Genomic DNA, 18,019 nt, shown 5'->3' with positions numbered 1-18,019 from the left:
TTCATCAGCCTCTCCATCCCGCAGCAGCCCTGCAAGAAGGAGTGGTGCAGTGAGCTGCTGCGTGATGTGACGAGCAGCACGGCGGGAGCAGGGAGGGACAACCGGAGGTGGCTCCCGGCTGACCCGCGTCTGACCCTGCCATGATGCCTGGTGGAGGAAGGATTCCCCAGGGTGGGAAACGTGAGCAGCAAACTCCCCTGTGGCAGTGGTTCTGAGCCCTCCTCGGGCACTGAGACACAGCTGTCTTGCACCCCCTTTTCAGGAGGGAGAGGCAGGACCCTGCTGTTCAGAGAGCGATCCGAGATCCCAATGGCCAAACAGATTGCAAAGACAAGTTGCAACACAAGGAGCCCACCCCAGAAAACACCAGCTCCAGAGCATCTCCAGGGCTTGGTGGGAGCTGTTCTGAGCACCCACAAATCCAAAGCAAAATCTAGGAAGTAAAAGGGCCTCACCTGCCTGCCAGGAACACAAGGGCAGCGGCCTCTGGAGAGGGACTGGGCAGGGGGAGGATGAGTTCCAGCCCCTCAGGCCAGTGGGGATCTTGCTGTTCTCTTGTCCGTGCTCTGCACAAATCCCTGAACCGGAGTTATGGCTTCTTAAAACCTCTGTGGACGAGTTCTTGCTCTTCTCACACTCCCTCCTTCTGCTGTTCTGTACCCCACACAGCAGTGCATGACCAGCCTACCCATATCCCAATCCCGGAGCTCTGCAGCCCCCAGAGCAGCCCCTGCCCCAGCCCCTCCACCTCCTCTGCTCCCCCCTGGCTTTTCTGTGAGCCCTGCAGGCTCCAGCAGCCTCATGGCTCTTCATCATCCCCATCCTCAGGACACCCTGCAAGAGAACCTGGCCAAGAGCTTTGTGCAACAGGGATCTCTGATTTGGGGAGCACTGCTGGCACCCTGAGATGCCCAGAGATGCCCTGTCTAGAGACCCCTCCTCTGGGGGAGTTGGCAGTGCCATGGGAGAGGAATCACCAATTCGGGGGGGAGAGAAGCACCGGGGGCTGTGGGGAGAGAGCAAATATTGGAAGGAACTGCTGAATGGGGGGACACTGGCAGGTCCAGGGGGTCCAGAGGGATGGCCAGGGAGCGGGGAGAATTGCTGGTTACTGGAGAAAGTGGGTGGCCAAGAAATGGGGGTACTGGAAGACATGGCCACGTACTGGGGGTGGCTGTTACGGCACTGCAGGTGCAGCTGTAGGCACAAGTGGTACTGGAAGGGATGCGACGTACCGGGGGTGATGCCGGGTGATGCGGGGCACAGCCGGGCTGCAGGGGGCGGATGGTTGAACAGCAGGGGGGCGTCTCGGTACCGGATGAGCAATTACCGGGTACCGGAGGGGACCCGCCCTGTACCGGCGCGGAAGGCCGGGCCGGGGGCTGCCGCCCGGGGCGCGGGGCGGGCCGGGGGCGGGCACGGAGGCGGCCCCGCCCGGGAGGCCGTGCGGCGGAGGGGGAGCCAGCACCGGGCCCCCCCTGTACCGCTACGGCTCCCGCCTCCCTTCCGGCGGCGGCTCCTTCCCTGCGCCGGGGGCGGACGGGGCGCACCGGAGCCGCGCCGAGCCAGCCAGGTGGGTGCGGGACCGGGCCGGGCCGTGCCGGGCCCGCCGTGCCGCAGAGCCCGGGGGGGCCGGGCACGGGCGCGGGGATCGGCCCGCCGAGCCTCCCGGGGCCGCCGGCTTATATAACGGGGCGGCGGCCGCGGAGCGGCGGGATGCGGCATGCGGGGCGGGATGCGGGGAAGGATGCAGGTGATGCGCGATGCGGGGAAGGATGCAGGTGATGCTGGGTGCGGGTGCAAGATGCAGGGCTGAGCGGCGCGCCCCCGGACTGCCCACCGGCAGGTCTGGGGAGGGAGGAGACGCCGATGTGCAGGGGATGGCAGGAGAAGGGCTGTCACCCCCGGACCGGGCTTTAGATCCCCTCTCCAGCCCCTCCGTGCCTGGCCATCCCCTGTGGGGGGCTCCGCAGAGCGGGGCTGTGGGCAGGGAGAGGATGTGACCTGATCCCGCCATCACCCCGTGCCTGCAGCCGGGAGGCTCCGTGCACCTTTCTACTGTGGGGAGCTCCCGGTACCTGCCGGGCTCTTCCCATGCCTCCCCATCACTGGCTCCCTCCCCTACCCTGCTCTCCACGGCCAAGTCCAACCACTCGTGGAGCATTCCAGCTGCACCCTCTCCAGTACCCTGAGATTCAGCCCATCTCCCCTCTGCACTGTCCCTACAAGGAGCCTCCTAAGCCCCACACTCCAGCCGCTCTCCCCGCCATGCCCCCAACGCCACGGCTGCAGCACACGGGCAGGTGGCTGCCGTGATCCAGGCCTTGGCAGCACGCGGTGGCACTGCCACCCGCATGGCACGAGCGTGACCGGGCAGCCACTGCCCGAGGCTGGCAGTGCAGTGAGTCAGAGCAGCGAAACAGGGCTGGCACCGTCGCTCAGAACAGGGCTCAAGGCTCAGGGCTTCTCCTTGCAACCAGCTGGGCTCGTGGCAGCTGCTGGCCAGGACTGGTGAAGGAACCGGAGCGATTCGAGTCAAGCTGAGGTGCTGAGTTTGGCAAATAGAGGATGAGGAAGGTGGGGCCAGGCTCAAGGGTGCAGGGAAGTGTCCTCCCTGCCAAACCTGCGCTCGTGCCTCTGAGGCTGCAGGACCCCAAGGGTTGTCAGGACAGGCACCAGCATGGAAAGAAAGGCGCTCAGTCCCCATCCAGTAGCACTGCTCACAGTGTCTGACCCCCACCCTCCTGGGGAAACTGGAGACAGCTCAGCTGAGACAAACTGGCACAGAAAAATGTCTCAAAGTCTTGCTTGGCTGTGGGCCGAGTGTTTGTTTCTTCGATTGCCTTGCGTGATGACATTAGTATCGAAATGACCCCGAGCAGACAGAGCTTTGAACACCTCAAAGCACCGGAGGATGATTGTGGTTCACACCTTGGCTCTTTCCTGGGTTTCTGCAGAGGCTGCTGCCAGGCACAGCCCACCAGGCCCATATCAGGAGCCAAGGGCAGCTGCGTTGAGTTGCCCAGCCTGGTTTACGCTCTGAAGATGAGAAGTCCCAGCAGAGGTCCAGTCCTGTGGAAAAATCCTCTGGGGAAGGGGCAGTGATCACTGGCAATGTGGCACATCTCCATTCCTACCGCTGGGCACCGATGTGCCCCCGTGGCCTGGAGCTCGGGAGGTCTGGTATGGCAGGAGAGCGTGGTCACTGCAGCCCAGGCTGCTGCCTCTCCCACCGGCACCGAGCCCAAACCCTTGGACACCACACACTGCCCCAACAGCCAGGGCTGGACCCAGAGGACCTTCCCCATGGCCAGAGGATCTCCGCTCTCACCCGCAGCCTCTGTGTGTTCCTGGCCAGGCCTTCCCATTTGTTCTTATGCCAGCATCATCCTCGAGTTTAAATGATCCTTCTCCCTCCCCCGTGTTTATTCACCGGGTGTATTTATAGAGAGCAATCAGGCCTGCTCAGCCAGGGTAAACAAGCTGCGCTCCTGCGGGCTGCTCTCGCATGAGTGTTCTCTGCTCGCTCGTCCCAGGAGCTTTCCCCTCCACCTCTCCTGGTCCCACGGAGCCTTCCTGGCTGCAGAGACCCTGACCATCTGCCTTGTCTTGCTCTGGGCTCTCCAGGATGCACCTCCAGGCTCACTAGGTCACCCAGTGCCTTGCCAGGAGCGACTGTCACCTTTGCCATGTTGTTCTGCACCACGGGTCCCTGCTCCTCCTGCACACAGCCAGGCCAGCAGGTCCATCCCTCCCTAACTGGTGTCACCAGCCCCTGCTGTGACACTCACCAGAGGCTCAGAAACATTGATCATCTCTGTCAAATCGCAGAGCCCCCCAAAGGTGCGACCCACACCTGCCCCAGTCTGAGGCGAGAGGAATTGTGCAAGAGGCATTGAGATGTTTGAGGCTGAGGATCTGCTTTTTGAAGGCAAGGCAGGTCGGCTCAGGTACAGACCTCAACTGGGGAATGCCTCTGGGGGCTGCCTGGTGTGGTGTGGCTCCCTCAGCTCTTTGTATCCCTGCATGAGAGCCAGGACAGCGCACTGCCAGCACAGACTTTCCCCAAACATCTGAACCTTCCTTCTCACCTGCTGCCCAGACAGCAAACTGGTGCCAGACCCAAGGCAGGTCCCAGGAGCATCTGCCTTAGGCAGGGGAAGTGCTTTGAGATGTGCCCTGGGCTTCTCAGCCCATGCACCTCGCTGCTCACCATCCTCCTTCCCCAGCCCACCCTCCTCGCAGATATTTGGACAAGCTCAGCTATTCAAGCAGGGTGCTGAGAGCTGGATTTGCCAAAGCAGAAGAGCTGTGGACTCACTAATGTCTCATCTCGAGCATGAAGTTTTCCCTGGATACTGTGTCTTGTGTCCAGACTAGATCAAAACATCCCTGCCAGCACCTCGGAGCACTGCTGTCTCTGGAGCTGGGGGAGTTCTGGCAGCATCACCCTGCTCTGCTGTTCCCTGTCCTCTGCTTTGGCTGTGGTTGGTGTCTGGCTGCCTGGACAGACAGACAGACAGAGCTAGTGCAGCTGTCCAGGTGAGATGCATCTTCATGGTACTGGCAGGCTCTGCCCATTGCAAAGGAGGTAAAAAAACTCTTTGGTCTGGCTGAAATAAAAAAAACAAACCTGCAGGAATTGGAGCAGCACCCCTCAGGACTCTTTACATCCTCTCAGGCACCTGGGCAGGGTGTTCCTGCTCTTCCCACCCTCTGGGATTCCAGCAAATAAATATCTGCTGATTTGCCCCCTGGGCCATGGCCAGCAGAGCCAAACTGATGCTGTCCCAGCCCAGCTGTCTCCCTGGCGCTGTCTGGCAACCAGACGCCCCCAGGCACACATCCCTGCAGCTCTCTGCAGCCCGTCTCGCCCTGCTCCACAGCCTTCCCACATCCCAAAGGAGGCACTGGTTGTCCCCAGCAAAGGTCACCTTCACGCTGCTGCCGAGCCCTTTCCAGGCTGAGCTCTTAGCACTGCATTTCCCAGGACACCAGTCACCATTCTGGGGTCTCCTCGGAGGTCCCACTGGGGACCCTTTACCTCTTTCCACAGCCACCCTCCCCAGACTCTCTTCCCAGGGGCTCTAAGTGTCTTCTGCTCCCGGGATTGGAATGAGGCATCCCTGTTCTGTAAAGCTTTTAAAAATGCAGGCTCCATCCATCCCAGCCCCTGCTCCTCCACAGCGTCGGTGTTTGCCTGTGTTTCCCCTGGCTCCCCTGGGTCATATATTTATCTCCAATTTGCCAAAGCCTCCCTCCTTCCCCAGGGTGGAGGAAAAGCCTTTGCTTGAAGTCAGGATGAATTTGTAACTTCCCTGGGAACCCGCTCCTCGAGTTGTAGAGGAGAAATCACGCTCGTGACACGAGCCACACCACAGGGACAGCCCACCCCAGAAACTGCCAGTGTGGCACCCAGCACCCTGGCACACAGACCCTGCACAGCCCCTGCCCAGGCCAGCATCCTCTGCATCTCCCCAGGCATCACAGGGGGATTTCAAGGACATTAAGGAAGGGATGAGTTCCCCAGACAGAAGTTTCCTGAGGTCCAGCAGGAGGGGGGAGCCCAGAGCAGTGTCAGGCTTCCTCCAGTTGCTGAGTCTGAGCAAGGACTTTTGTTTGGTGGCTTGTTTTAACTTGCCATTATGTTCTCCAAAGAAGAAATTAATCATATGCAAGCTAAGGCATATGCAAGGAAGGCAGAGTTAATGTGAAATTTTAAAACCCTTGAAGAGTTGAGAGCCCTCTAAATTTTTAATGAAGGCATCCAAACTGCTGGGTACCTGCAGAGATGGCCAGGAGTCCTCTGCCAGTAGCAGAGTGGGTGCCCCTGATCAAGGAGAGGACCAAAGACTGATGAGCCACCACCTCCTACAGCCTGTCACCCTGGGCTCCCACCTGCAGGGAGATGGTGGCTCTTGCTCCCATCTTTGGAGGTCGGGATGCGGGATGTACACAGACCCACCCAGGTGGAGGAGAGGGCAGCAAGCAGCGCCGTGCCCTGTCTGTCACCCACCAAGTGATTCCACTTTGTCAATGCCACCTGGTCCCGTGGCCCCTCCAAGGCACTCATCCTCTCGCTGTCGGTGTCTCTCCAGGCCCTGCTCTCCCTGCGATGCCCAGCCACCCCCGCGAGGTCCTTGTCCCCCTGCGTTAGGTGCTGAAGCAGACACCTGGTGCTGCACACACCAAGGTAGGCAGCGCTGTGGCTCTCGGGGGGTTGGGGGGCCCTTTCACTCCCCATGCTATGGGGGGCACAGCACAGCCATGGGACAGATGGGGAGGCTCAGAGGTACCACCTGGGGCTGCCTCAGTGGAGCCAGTCAGGTCACCCAAGATGGGGGGAGGGTCTCCTCTGGGTGACACTTTGATGCAGGGCAAGAGGCACCTGAAGCACCAGGCAGAGGCCACAGGAGTGAGGACCAGCTCAGGCCCGCGGCAGATGCTGGGCACAGTCCCACCTGGAGACCATGGCAAGTGATGGTGACTGTGGAGGTGGCACAGGGCCAGGATTTCTTTTCTTTCTTCGTTTTTTTTTTTTTTTTCCTTTTGAAAGCCCCCAGATGGGAAAGGTATGAGCCAAACCCCACTGAAAGCAGCCAAGAATGAATTTTCTGGCCCGAGCCCCAGCAGCTCTTGGAGCAGCACCATGCCTGTCCGGCGTCACACCGTGGCAGAAACCCCGAGCACAGGCAGGCTGGGGGAAGTCTCAGCTGGGGTGGGCAGCAAGCCCCACACCCATCCCAGCTGCAGAGATCTCACCCCTCCCTGCCTCCCCAGCCAGGGCAGCTCAGGCTCATCCTGCTCCCAGCGAGCTGCAGCTTGGCTGGAGCCCAGGCCCCCAGATGTCTCCCCCACGCTGCCATGAAGCCCCCCACCATGCAGCCATCTGCTGCCATCGAGGACAGGGTGTCCCTGGTGTTGCCCCCCTTATCTGGCTCTGCTGCCCAGGCCATGGGGCATGTGGGCTCCCAAACCCCCCCTCTCATGGGATACAATGAGCCTTTTCCCCACAGAAGGGAGATGCTCTCCCAGAGCCAGGCTGGGAGTTTGGGTCAAGCATTCCTGCTCCTCACTTCCTCCCACTCCCCAGCACTGGCGGTACAGAGAGGGGTTAAAGCACCCCAGTCTCTGTCCTCAACTCAGGTGCCCCAAAGAGCTTACAGGGTCTTTGTGAAACCAACAGCATGAGGCTGAACCCCAGGGGAGCAGTGCCCAGGGTGTTTTGGTTGGAGAGGGGACAGGCAGGGGCTGCCATTGCCCTGCTGTGACCTGGATGCCCAGCCGTGAGCCAATCACACCCTTGTCCTTCATGTCTTTTTTCTGTCAGTGAGATGAGAGTGGGTATAACCTCTCTGAGGCTTTCTGTGGGGAGTGGGTGCCCAAATCCCACCCTGACACGGAGCCAGGAGATGATCCTTGTGCATCCACTACCCACACAGTGCTGACCACCTCAGTCACTGGTGCCTGCTCAGGCCCTGTCAGTGTGGGGAGGATGGAAAACAGTGTGTGCACAGGGTGGGGCGATGGGGAGGCAGCACAGGGGCTCAGGGGGGCTTTTCTCTGCTTCCCAAGTAGTGTCTGGTGTGCTGCGCCCAGCTCGGCTCCGCACCGGCCCCTGCAGAGCTGCGCGGGTGTGCGTGCCTGCCATAAATATTGATGGGGTGGACTCGGCACAAGCGTGCCCTTGTCGAGGCGATTGGGATGTAAATGCTGTACCTGCTGTGTGGGCAGGGCAGCGCGGCAGAGGTGAGAGCACCGAGGCTGAACGCAGTGCCTGTTTCACAGGGAGGTGGGATCCATCCTATATGGGGGGGAAGGGGGTTGGAAGCGGCCAGATCAGTAAGCCCGGGGGTCATAAACCTTTTGGGGAATTGGCCAGACCTGCAGCGAGCCTAAATCTTGTGGCTGAGTCTGCAGCGAGCCAGCGCAGCTCCCACAGCCTGTCCCCGCACAGCCACACCAGGACAAACAGCGAGGGGCTGCAGTGCCTCTGTTTAATAATGCATGGCACAGAGGCACCGGACACACGCTGCGAGTCGGGAGCTGCGGGGATGAGGAGTCACCACTGCAGCACTCGAGTGGCAGGGGCCATCCCGACGTCCCCCTGGCACTCACAGGTCCGTCCCAGCGTGCCCCAGCGCTCGTGGGATGTGGACTCCTCGGCGTTCTGGGTGGCCCTGAGACTGGGACTGGGTGAGCAGAGCTCCACATCACAGGGCACAGAGCAGCGGTGGCAAAGCCGAGGTGCTCGGTCACACCACGGCTGACATCCCGGCCACTCCAGAGTCTTCTTAGTTGGAGCCTGGAGCTGAGTCCCCGTCCCCTTGGGCTGTCTTGATGGGAGATTCAGCCCCTGCATCACTCTGTGACACAGATGTAGGTGTCGATGGTCATTTTGGGGAGCTCTGGAGGGCTGAGCAGCACTGGGAGCACCCCCTCTCTCTGGTAGCCTCCTGGGATGCTACCACGCTGGGAACAGCTGGAAGCCGTGGGCTCAGGCTGCTCCTCACTCACCCCATCCCTCCGTCAGCCGCAGCCTCCCCGGCTCGCACGCTGCCGCCGTGCCTGGGACGAGCAGGTGCGTGATGGGGCCCCGCAGGCACCAGTTCACAGCCAGCTCCTGTGATGGCCCCCCCGGGGACCTCCCTCGTTGCGTGCAGTTCCATGATCCGGCCCCACCGACCATCTGCTGTGGCAGCTCCCTGCCACCCACTCGCTCCCCAGCCCACGCTGCTCCCCGCGGCACGGAGCGGGACAGGGATGAGCTGGGGGTGCCCAGTGCACCCCCTGTCCCACGAGGAGAGGGCACACAGGTCAGCCAGAGTGACAGTGACGGGGCTGTGGTAGCAATGCAGATGGGTGTAAATGCAGACCCGTGTAGTGATGCAGGAGAAGAGGAACAGCCACAGCGTTGGCCCAGAGGCCCTCTGGCTGCAGGGGTGCACAGGGTGGGCAGCAGGATTCCTCCCCCCGGGCAGCCAGCAAAGCTCAGAGCCAGGGAGATCCTCAGCGCTCAGGGCCAGCAGAAGTTACCCCATAAGGGTGGGGTTTGCCCGTTTGCTCTGTCCCTCTCTGGTGACCTCAGGGAGACCTGCCACGGTGCTTGCTCCCACAGCTGGGAGCATCATGGTGGAGCTGGGGTCAAGCTATGACTGACATGAGCCCACCTCCTTCCCCACCAGCCCCAGGGCTCCTGGTGAGTGCTGGACAAGCAGTGAGACCACATTCACACCCCGTGTCTGACGTGGGTGTGATAATGGGTGAGTGGGTGCTGGGGTCTCCCTCATGTGTGCTGGGGGGTCTGTGACTTGCTGCAGGGGCAGAGTGGTGGCCATGGCATCCCCCGGGGCTGGATGTGGGTGGCTCTGAGCACCACAGACTCGCCTCACCCTGAGCACAACAGGAAGAAGTGACCCCGGGTCCCCCTTGTCCCTGAGCAGTCTGTGCTCAGCCATGAGCTGGAGGGTCTGTCTCCAGACTGATTCTGCAGCACGGCTGGTGCCTGTCCCTGTCCCTGCCCCTGCCGGGTGCCAGCCCCAAGGGACCAGAGCTGCTCTTCAGAGGCTGCAGCTGCTGCATGTTTCGTGCTGCCTCTTCCTCTTCTCCCCGCTGCTGTTTTTGTTTTGTTTAAGAGGCTGGGTTACGAATTTTAAACAGGCTCCTGAAAAACCCAATTACCTCCAGAAGACAACCTGATAAAAGCTGCCTAAGTGGCACTGTGGAAATCGCCTTGTGCAGCAGCTGAGGGAAAACCAACATAACAAAGCCTTTGGAAATGGAGTTAACCACTTTTAATCCCTAGGTGCAATGAGAAGGACCAATAATTATTTTCTGCAAAGATGTTGGGGGGCGGATAAGTGAAATAACTGCCCTCTGCTAATGGGTGGCAGCAGGCTGGGCTGGCAGTGCTGCAGGGATGGGTGCAGGTATTCCCTCTGCCTGGGAGCTTTGCAAGGGCCCACAGAGGCTGTGACCTTGCAGGGTCCCCGTCTGGCTGTCAGGGAACAACGGGGATGATGCCAGCAGGCAGGTGCCACTCAGGCGTTGCTGACAGCAGATGCTGTGGCCGATGTGGTGGCACCAGCCAGCCCCATTCCCTTTCCCTGGGCACCAGCACAGACTGGAGCACAGAACTGCTGGGCCCCTGGCACATGTGCTAACTCCACAGAGGCCACTTGCAGGGCTCGGTGGTGCTGAGAGCTTCCTCCTCCATTTGGCTACGGTGCTGCTACCCCAGTCCCTCACATCTCTCCCCATCCCTTTCCTTCCTGCCTCCCCCAGCAGCTCCAGGCAGCCACCCAGCAGGTGACACTGCCCAGGATGATGCCAAGGAGCAGCCGGGCCTAAGGAGTGCCCGCACTGGGCACAAGCACCAGGAGCATCCCCCAAACACCAGCCAGAGCTAGCTCAGCTCTGGGACTGTGGGGGTCCCCTGGATCCATCCCTGTCCCAGGAGCAGGGGTGTCCGCAGGGGTGTGTAGGGCAGGAGGCAATGTCAAGGGCTGGTGATGAGCCCTTGGCTGCTCTTCCCTTGGGAGCACGGCCAGCAGGGCAGGGTTGGGTGCCCGCCAGCCCGGCGGCTGCGGTTGTGCTGCTGGCACCGGCATCTGGAGTGCTGGGGTGGGCAGCCTCAGCTCACAGGAGCCTCGTGCTTCCCGCAGCAGCAGGGATGGGGGCTGCTTCGCCCACCTCCCCCTGGCCACCCCGCACCCCACGTGGGGACAGTGCTTAGGGACAGTACTCCAGGCCACTGACTCCTAAGATAGGCAAGCCCGACTTAATACTGGTCACTGGCACAAAGGGATGTCCCTGCCAGTTTGGCCTCAGCTCGTACTGGGAGCAGTCCTCTGGCACACTGGGATCTACTGGAGGAGGATGTGCTTAATGAGCCGAGGCATCTCCAAAGATTGAAAGACTCAAGGACCCATCCCAGGAACAAAAGGAGGCGTTTGTCAGGCGCTGAGAGACGGGCTCGTTAATTCCTCCTGGCTGTCACACTTATCTGTAATGAATTTGTGCTCCGCTGTATTATTTTTAATACAATAGGAGCGGTGCCGCCCGCCCACCGCCCGGCTGCCGGGAGCGCTGACGTCAACGCCCGGAGCAGGGCTGCCGCAGGACGGACGGACGGACAGACGGACGGGCCAGGCATAGGCCTGTCTTGCCGCCCACGTGCCCGTCCTACCAGCTGCCAGCAGGCACAGCGGGGCTGGGCACAAGGGCAGGAGGCTTTTTTACCTTGGAGGTGGAAAAAAGAGTTGTTGGCCAGTGCCAGGCTGAGGGCTTGGGGCTGGTGGAGATGGTTGCGCCGGGGGGTATTTTTGGGAGCAGTGAGAGCGGGTGAACAAGAGGGACAAGTCTCTGATGTGCTGTCCCTGTGCTGAGAGTTGTCCGTGGCAGCGGCCGTGCGCTGAGGCAGGAGCTGGCAGCGGGTGAACACACATAGATCTGTCGGTGCAGCATCCCTGAGGAGGCGGCACTTGAGAGCCAGTTTTGGCCCCCCTGGCTGCAAGATGTCCCCCCACTCCTGCTCCGCATCCTGCATCGCCCCCAGGCTTCCCACAGCAGCCCCAGCAGCGCCCAGCAGCACCGGCAACATCTCCGCAGCCCACCCCAAGAGGTTTGTGGGGGCAGCTGCAGCCTGTCCCAGCTCCCTGCAGCCTCCTACGTTTTGGGGGGGACATCCCTGAAAGGACCCCGCGCCCAGACCCTCTCCAGCACCCTTCTGGGCCCCCGCAGGCTGCTACTCCAGAGCCTCACTATTAAACACCAGCTATCCCAAAGCCCGGCTCCAAGCACCACTAATGTGATTTGCACAGGGCTCATCTTGCCTCTAAGAACCCAGAGCTGGATTAATTAGGAGGCACGGGCTGCCGCTCTGAGGGGCACACAGAGTCGCTATGCATCGGGACAAGGGTGGGAGACCCGGGAGTCCTGTCTCGCACTGCAGGGGAGGAACACAGGAGGGGCTGCAGGAGCCCGTCTCCCTTCGGGCAGTGCAGGGGGCCCAGGCAGGGTGGTGCGCCCCGTTTCCCGCGCGGGAACCCTTCGCTGAAGGGGGTCCTGAGCTCCGTGGGCATCATAACCTCGATGCCACCGCAAACCCCCTCTGGCATCCCCTCCTTGAGCACCCCACACCCCTCCTGGGAGCCACGCTGGGGGAACAGCACCAAAAATCCAAAGCTGGGGCCCCCGAGCGGCAGCTGTTGGCGGAGGGGGGGAGGGAGGGTGAGATGATTTAACAGGGACTTTAATTAAAGTCCCGCAGCCGCCCCGCGCCGCTGCAGAGGGGCCGGGGTGCTGCGGGTCGGGGGGCCGGCTGAGGGAGCCGAGGGATGCGGGACTGGGGGCACCTCTGGCTGATTAATGCCTCGTTTCGCCCGTTAATTGCCGCGGCGGTGAATCATTAACCCCGCGCAGGAGGCGCTCGCCCCGTCCCTCCGCTGCGGGAGCGCGGGGTGGTGTCCGGGGGGGCACCTGGTGAGCGGTGCGGGGCTCCCCGGGACGTTTCCCGGGGGGTCGTGCGGCGTTTCCCGGGAGGGGTCCCGCATCCCGCCGCCCCCGCGGGGGCCGGTCCGCGCGGTGGCGGGGGGTGTTGCTCCGGGCGGGCCCACGCGTGCCGCCGGGGGCGGGAGAGGGCCGGGCCGCGGCGGGGCGGGGCGGGGCGGAGCGGCGGCAGCGGCGAGCGGCGGCGGAGCCGGTGAGTGCCGGTGCTGAAGGGACAGCGCCGCCGCTGCGGCACCGGGCGGCCCCGGGCGGCGGGCGGGGCCCCGCGCCGCAGACACCGGGATGGGGTGGGGGGGTGGGGGGTCCCCGCGGCACCGCGTCCCTTGCGCGACCCTCGCCCCTCGCGCGGTTCCCGCCCTCCCCGTGTCCCCGCGTTCCCCCTCGTCCCCGGTGTCCCCTGCACCTCCGGTGCGTGTCCCCAGTCCCGGGTTCCCCCCTCCTTGTGCCTGCGCCCTCCCCACCCCCCCAACGGCGGCGCTCCCCCCGGGTCCCGCACCCCGCCGCGGTCCCGGTGTCCCCCGCATGCCGGGTGTCCGCTACGTCCCGTGTCCCCGCTGTCCCCCTCCTTCCCGGCGCCCCCCCGTGTCTCCTGCGTCTCTGCAGCCCCTGTGGCCCCGGTATCCCGGTACCTGCCGGTGTTTCCCCCGTTTGCCGTGTTCCCCCCGCGTCGCCCGTGCACCTCCCGATGTCCCCTACGTACCTCGCTATCGCTACGAGCCCCCCCGCCACGCGTCCCCAGTGTTCCAGTGCCCCCCGTGTTCCTTGCACCTTGCCTGCGGCCCTGGTGTCCCGGTGCTCCCCGGTGCTCGCCATCCCCGGTACCCCCCGAGCCCCCGCTGCAGTCCCAGGGCTCAGCACTGTACTGCCCGGAGGAGCCCCCCCACGCTGTCGCGGGGTGCCCCGGGGCTGGCAGCAACAAACTTCCCGGGGTCACAGCTCGTGCAGTCCCCCCAGCCCCCGTGGGGTCCCAGGGAGCCGGGTTGGGGGTGCCCGCGGGGCTGCGGCACCCACCGGGCACGTACATACACACACACATGCTGCAAGCTGCACCCCCAGGCTCCGAGCACAGCCTGTAGCACCCCACTCACACGGGGCACGTGGGGGGCACGGGCACCCCCACGGGCACCCCCCACTCGCGCCCTCCGCCTGTAATCCCCCGCACACACACAGAGCACACAAGCAGCCTGCAACACCCCCACACGTACACACGCGCGACACAGTCTGCAAATTTGTGCGCACAGCCCCCCGTGCAGCCTGCAAACCCACGGACCTGCACACACAACCCCCCCACACGCACACTAACACAGCCTGCAGCACCCCCCCAGTGTGCAAACACACGCACACCTGCAGCACAAACACCCAGCACACAGACACAGCCCGCAAACCTGCATGCACACACATCTGCAGAGCCCGCGCACCCCAAAACTCGCACACGCTCGAAGCTTGCAAACAGGCTGCAAACCCGCACATCGCGGGGGCACACGCAGTCTGCAGCCCCACGAACTTATCCACGGGCGTGTGCGCGCACCCCCCATGCAAACACAGCCTGCAGCCACCCGCAAACACACCTCTTGAGCAAACACAGCCTGCACGCAGAGCTCACACACACAGCACGCGCAGGCACGGCGCGCACCCGCTCCGTCCTGCGCAGTCAGTGCCCCTGCACGGTGTCACCCACCCGCAGCACCCGCATGGATCACACACACAGTCACAGGCTGCTGCCTGCAACCCCTGCAGCCCCCAAGCACCGCCGCAACCTGCCAACAGCCTCTTCCCCATCCCTCTGCAGAGCACTCGCGCTGCCGTAGACACACGCGCGCACACGGGTCCGGCTGCGCCACGCTGGCACCCCCAGACAAGGTCTGTCACCCCCTCCCACAAAGCAGGGGCACACAGTGGTGGTGGGTCCCCATCCCACCAGCCCCCAGGCAGCACACCAGGGCTCCTGGTGCCACACCAGAGGCAGTGCTGAGGTGGAACATCCTTCTGGAGTCCCTGCCTTAGTGCCTCCACAGGTCCTCAAGGCCAGAAGGGATGTAGGGAGGGGGCTGAGGGGAGCAGGCACAGTCACCCTCTGCCTGCAGACCCCAAAAGCTCCCTCTGCCTGTCCTGGAAGGCATTTGGGCTGAGGATGCAAAGGGTGCAAAGTGCAGCCCCAGAGATCATTCCATCCCTCAGCCTGAGCAGTAGGGAATCTTGGCATGGTATCCCCAGCCCTGTCCTTCTCTGCCCGCATAGGTGGCCCAGGTCAGCAAGCCCGGACAGCGGTGGATGAGTGCTGGGCACTGGCCTAGCCACACGCACACACCGGCACCATGGACTTCGTCATGAAGCAAGCGCTGGGCGGTGAGTGGGAGCTGCTCCCTCCTCAGGGTCCCGCCTCCGGGAGCAGTGCTGGCCCAGCACCCCAGGAGTGCAGTGGGAGGGACACGGCAAGGGGACAGAGTCACGCAGAGAGCCACCGGCAGTGGGGAGCTGCTGCTGGAGCCCTCCGAGGTTCCAGCGCTGTCAGTGGCTGGCTGGGGAATCCTGGCTCTTCTGCCACTAAGTGGGATTCCCCAGCGGGTCCCCTGGGTGCTGAAGAAGGAGCTGTTGGCATCTCCCCCAGTTGACGCTGAACTAGGGCAGAACAGCCAGCCTGTGCCACTCCCCTTCCCCACGGCCTCCCAAGCCCGTCTGCAGCCCGCTTCGGCACGGGTGGCCCTGGGGATGTCCCAGGTCCTCCTTGCCAGGGGGCTCCTTGCCCTCCCTGCTGCTGCACGGGCTTTGGCAGCAGCACCAGGCTGCAGCACCCTTGGGGACCAACCAAGGGTCTTGTTATGCGCAGGGGCCACCAAGGATATGGGGAAGATGCTGGGGGGCGAGGAGGAGAAGGACCCTGATGCGCAGAAGAAAGAGGAGGAGAGGCAGGAGGCCCTGCGCCAGCAGGAGGAGGAGCGGAAAGCCAAGCACGCCCGCATGGAAGCGGAGCGAGAGAAAGTCCGGCAGCAGATCCGTGACAAGGTGGGCACACACCTCCCCTGTGCCCGCCCCTGCCCGAGGCAGCCGGGGTGGGGCTGGGACAGGGAGCCGGCATGGCCGGGAGGAGGGTGGCCCAAGGCGGTGGCGATGGGCACGGGGCACGGCGCAGGCAGTGCCCACTGCCTGCCCTGCTGAGGGCCTGTGTCCTCTCAGTACGGGCTGAAGAAGAAGGAGGAGAAGGAAGCAGAGGAGAAAGCTGCTCTGGAGCAGCCGTGTGAGGGCAGCCTGACGCGCCCCAAGAAGGCGATCCCGGCAGGCTGTGGGGACGAGGAAGAGGAGGAGGAGGAGAGCATCCTGGACACCGTCCTCAAGTACCTGCCCGGCCCACTGCAGGATATGTTCAAGAAGTAACAGCACCGTCAACCCTGCCATAGGGTGCTGGGGCACGGGCGCCCTCTCCCCTACAACTCCTTCATCAGTTCCCTTGGCCCTGGAGAGGGGGTCCCCACACCCCCTCCCATCCCCTCCTGCCCTGTCCCCCAACCAGACCAAAAGCCCGCCCCGTCCCGTCCAGGCAGGGCCCCCCCACCACGCCAAAGGGGAGCAGCCCTGGCCGGACAGGGCGAACCGGGACCAAATGCACTGATGTAACCTCGCGGCAGGCTAGGGGCACCCAGGCCCTACCGGCCCCCACGGGGTGGCTCCTCGTGCCCCCTGCCCTGCCCCCTTCTGTTCTCCCAGGGGACCCCAGTAGGCCTCTGCTCGCCTGCCCTCGTCCCCAACACTGCCATCCCCCTGCCCCGTCCCGCCCTGGGCCAAGCCCAAAGCACAAAGCCAGGCGCCCTGCCCGCAGCTCCCCCATCCCCGGTCGTCGGGCACGGGGGTCCCCCGGGGCTGCCCGGTGTGCCCCTGCATCGGGGGGTTGGAGGGGACCCCCCCTCCCCGCATCTCTGGCCCCATAGTTAAAGCCATATCAGTTAGACTGCAATACTTCAGCACCGGGAGGAGCGGGCGCCGCGCTCCGCCAACCGTGTACAAAGGCACGCGCGGGGCAGGGGCCCCCCTGCCTCGTCCCCCCGTCCCCGCCGCTCGCTCGTCTGTGTCTTGGCCCCGCTGGCCCCCGTTCTCGCATTAGTGTCTCTGTGCCAGGGTGCGCCCCGTCGCTCCATGCGTCCTCGTGTCCGCTGCTCAGACTCCCACCCCCGAGTCCCCACTGTCCCCGGGGGCCACCCGCGGTGCCCCTCGCCGCGCTGCCGGGACCCCCACTCTGCCTCCTGCAATAAAGCCAGCGCAGAGCTGAGGGCTGCCGGGCCAGTCCCGGGCTGGGAGTACCCGGCTGCCCCCACCTGATGCTGGACACATGGGTCCCCGGGCCTGGGAAGGGATCCCTGGGCAAGCGCCCCGGGATGTCCCAGGAGCCGCTGCTTGCACCCTAACGGGGGGAGGCAGGGGCACATCCTCATCCCGGCCCGTCGCTTGCCGCACCGTGCTCCCCCCTCCCTGTGCTTCCTCAGCCACGGCCTCCAGCCGCTCACCAGGGCCCTCCCACGAGGTGGCGGGCAGCTCGGGGCCCCACAGACATGCTGTGACCATCCTGCTCGAACTAGTCTTTGACAAACTAATAAAATAAAGGGATTTGTACATTGCTCCAGCCTCTTCTCATCCGTTGCTTTCCTGGGCCCCCCTGTCAGCTCCCTCACGTTGCCAACCTCAGGGCTGAAATCTGGCAGCTCATCATGCATGGGCTGGCCCCCAGCCAGGTCTATACAGGTGCCCAAAGCAGCCACATGTGGCTCCCAGAGTCCTGCTCATTCCTGCTGCCTTCCCACTCCACAGTCGGCTGTCCTCTCTGGGGCTGGGGACAAGACAAAAGGGATGTCCCACAGACAAGGCATGAGGGTTTCTGCCCCTTCCCCTTCACCCTGGGACTTCCCTCACTGAATGACTGGGGATACCCAGGGGTCCAAGGGCTGTTTCTGATGGGTCACAGCCTTCTACCCCTCCAAGAGATGGGCATGAGGCTGTGGGCATGGGGCACCTCATGCCTCTGCAGCAAGGCAGAGGCCCTAGCAGCGCCCAGGCTTGGCACAGCCCTGGAGGCTTCAGCCTGGTGCCAGCCTCAGCTCCGACTGATGTGCCATCATTTACCAGCAAAGAGCTCAGCTGTTACCCAGGCGGCATCAGCAGAGCAGTCACCCAGAAAAGCTTCTGTCAGAAGGAAATATGAGGGTAGGAAACAGCGGAGATCTCGCAGGCAAGGTCTCCATCGCAGGCAGGCTGTGCCCCGTGACCCGGCACGATGGTGCAGGTGGGGAGAAATCCCCGCAGCCCTCCCTGGGCAGTGGGGACAGGGCAGGGGAAGGGCTCTGCCCGGAGCCGGTGGCCGTGGCAGGGAACCAGCAGTGTCCTCCATGTCCCCGCCTGAGCCGTGTCCCCGCTGTCCCCTGTCCCCACCGTGGGGACGCAGCGCCCCCTGCTGCGGTGACAGCGCAGGACAGGGGACACGGAGGGCGGGGACAGGCATGGGGACAAGGGGGACAACTCTGGA

At 63.6% G+C, this 18,019-nt stretch overlaps 1 protein-coding gene across 2 annotated transcripts; it reads left to right on the top strand.

Moving 5' to 3' along the window:
* Nucleotides 1-1,485: 1,485 nt before the first annotated feature.
* CPLX2 (complexin 2) lies at nucleotides 1,486-17,117 on the top strand. Of its 2 annotated transcripts, XM_069028896.1 has the most exons (5): nucleotides 1,486-1,573; nucleotides 6,099-6,193; nucleotides 14,749-14,856; nucleotides 15,338-15,513; nucleotides 15,685-17,117. In XM_069028896.1, exons 3-5 carry the CDS (start codon nucleotides 14,826-14,828, stop codon nucleotides 15,880-15,882), a joined length of 405 nt encoding a protein of 134 aa, XP_068884997.1. In that variant the 5' UTR covers nucleotides 1,486-1,573; nucleotides 6,099-6,193; nucleotides 14,749-14,825; the 3' UTR covers nucleotides 15,883-17,117. The 2 variants fall into 2 exon arrangements, with proteins under 2 accessions (XP_068884997.1, XP_068884998.1); XM_069028897.1 differs by lacking the exons at nucleotides 1,486-1,573; nucleotides 6,099-6,193 and adding an exon at nucleotides 12,663-12,703.
* Nucleotides 17,118-18,019: the final 902 nt, after the last annotated feature.

This window comes from Aphelocoma coerulescens, chromosome 13 (genome assembly GCF_041296385.1).
Source record: "Aphelocoma coerulescens isolate FSJ_1873_10779 chromosome 13, UR_Acoe_1.0, whole genome shotgun sequence".
NCBI lineage: Eukaryota > Metazoa > Chordata > Aves > Passeriformes > Corvidae > Aphelocoma > Aphelocoma coerulescens.
Note: the sequence above shows the minus strand (reverse complement) of the source record. Positions and strands in the feature narration are given on the sequence as shown.

Coding starts and splice junctions, on each gene's coding strand:
- CPLX2 (XM_069028896.1), top strand. CDS start 14,826: ATGGACTTCGTCATGAAGCAAGCGCTGGGCG. Junction 14,857..15,337: donor CATGAAGCAAGCGCTGGGCG/GTGAGTGGGAGC, acceptor TGTTATGCGCAG/GGGCCACCAAGGATATGGGG. Junction 15,514..15,684: donor GGCAGCAGATCCGTGACAAG/GTGGGCACACAC, acceptor GTGTCCTCTCAG/TACGGGCTGAAGAAGAAGGA.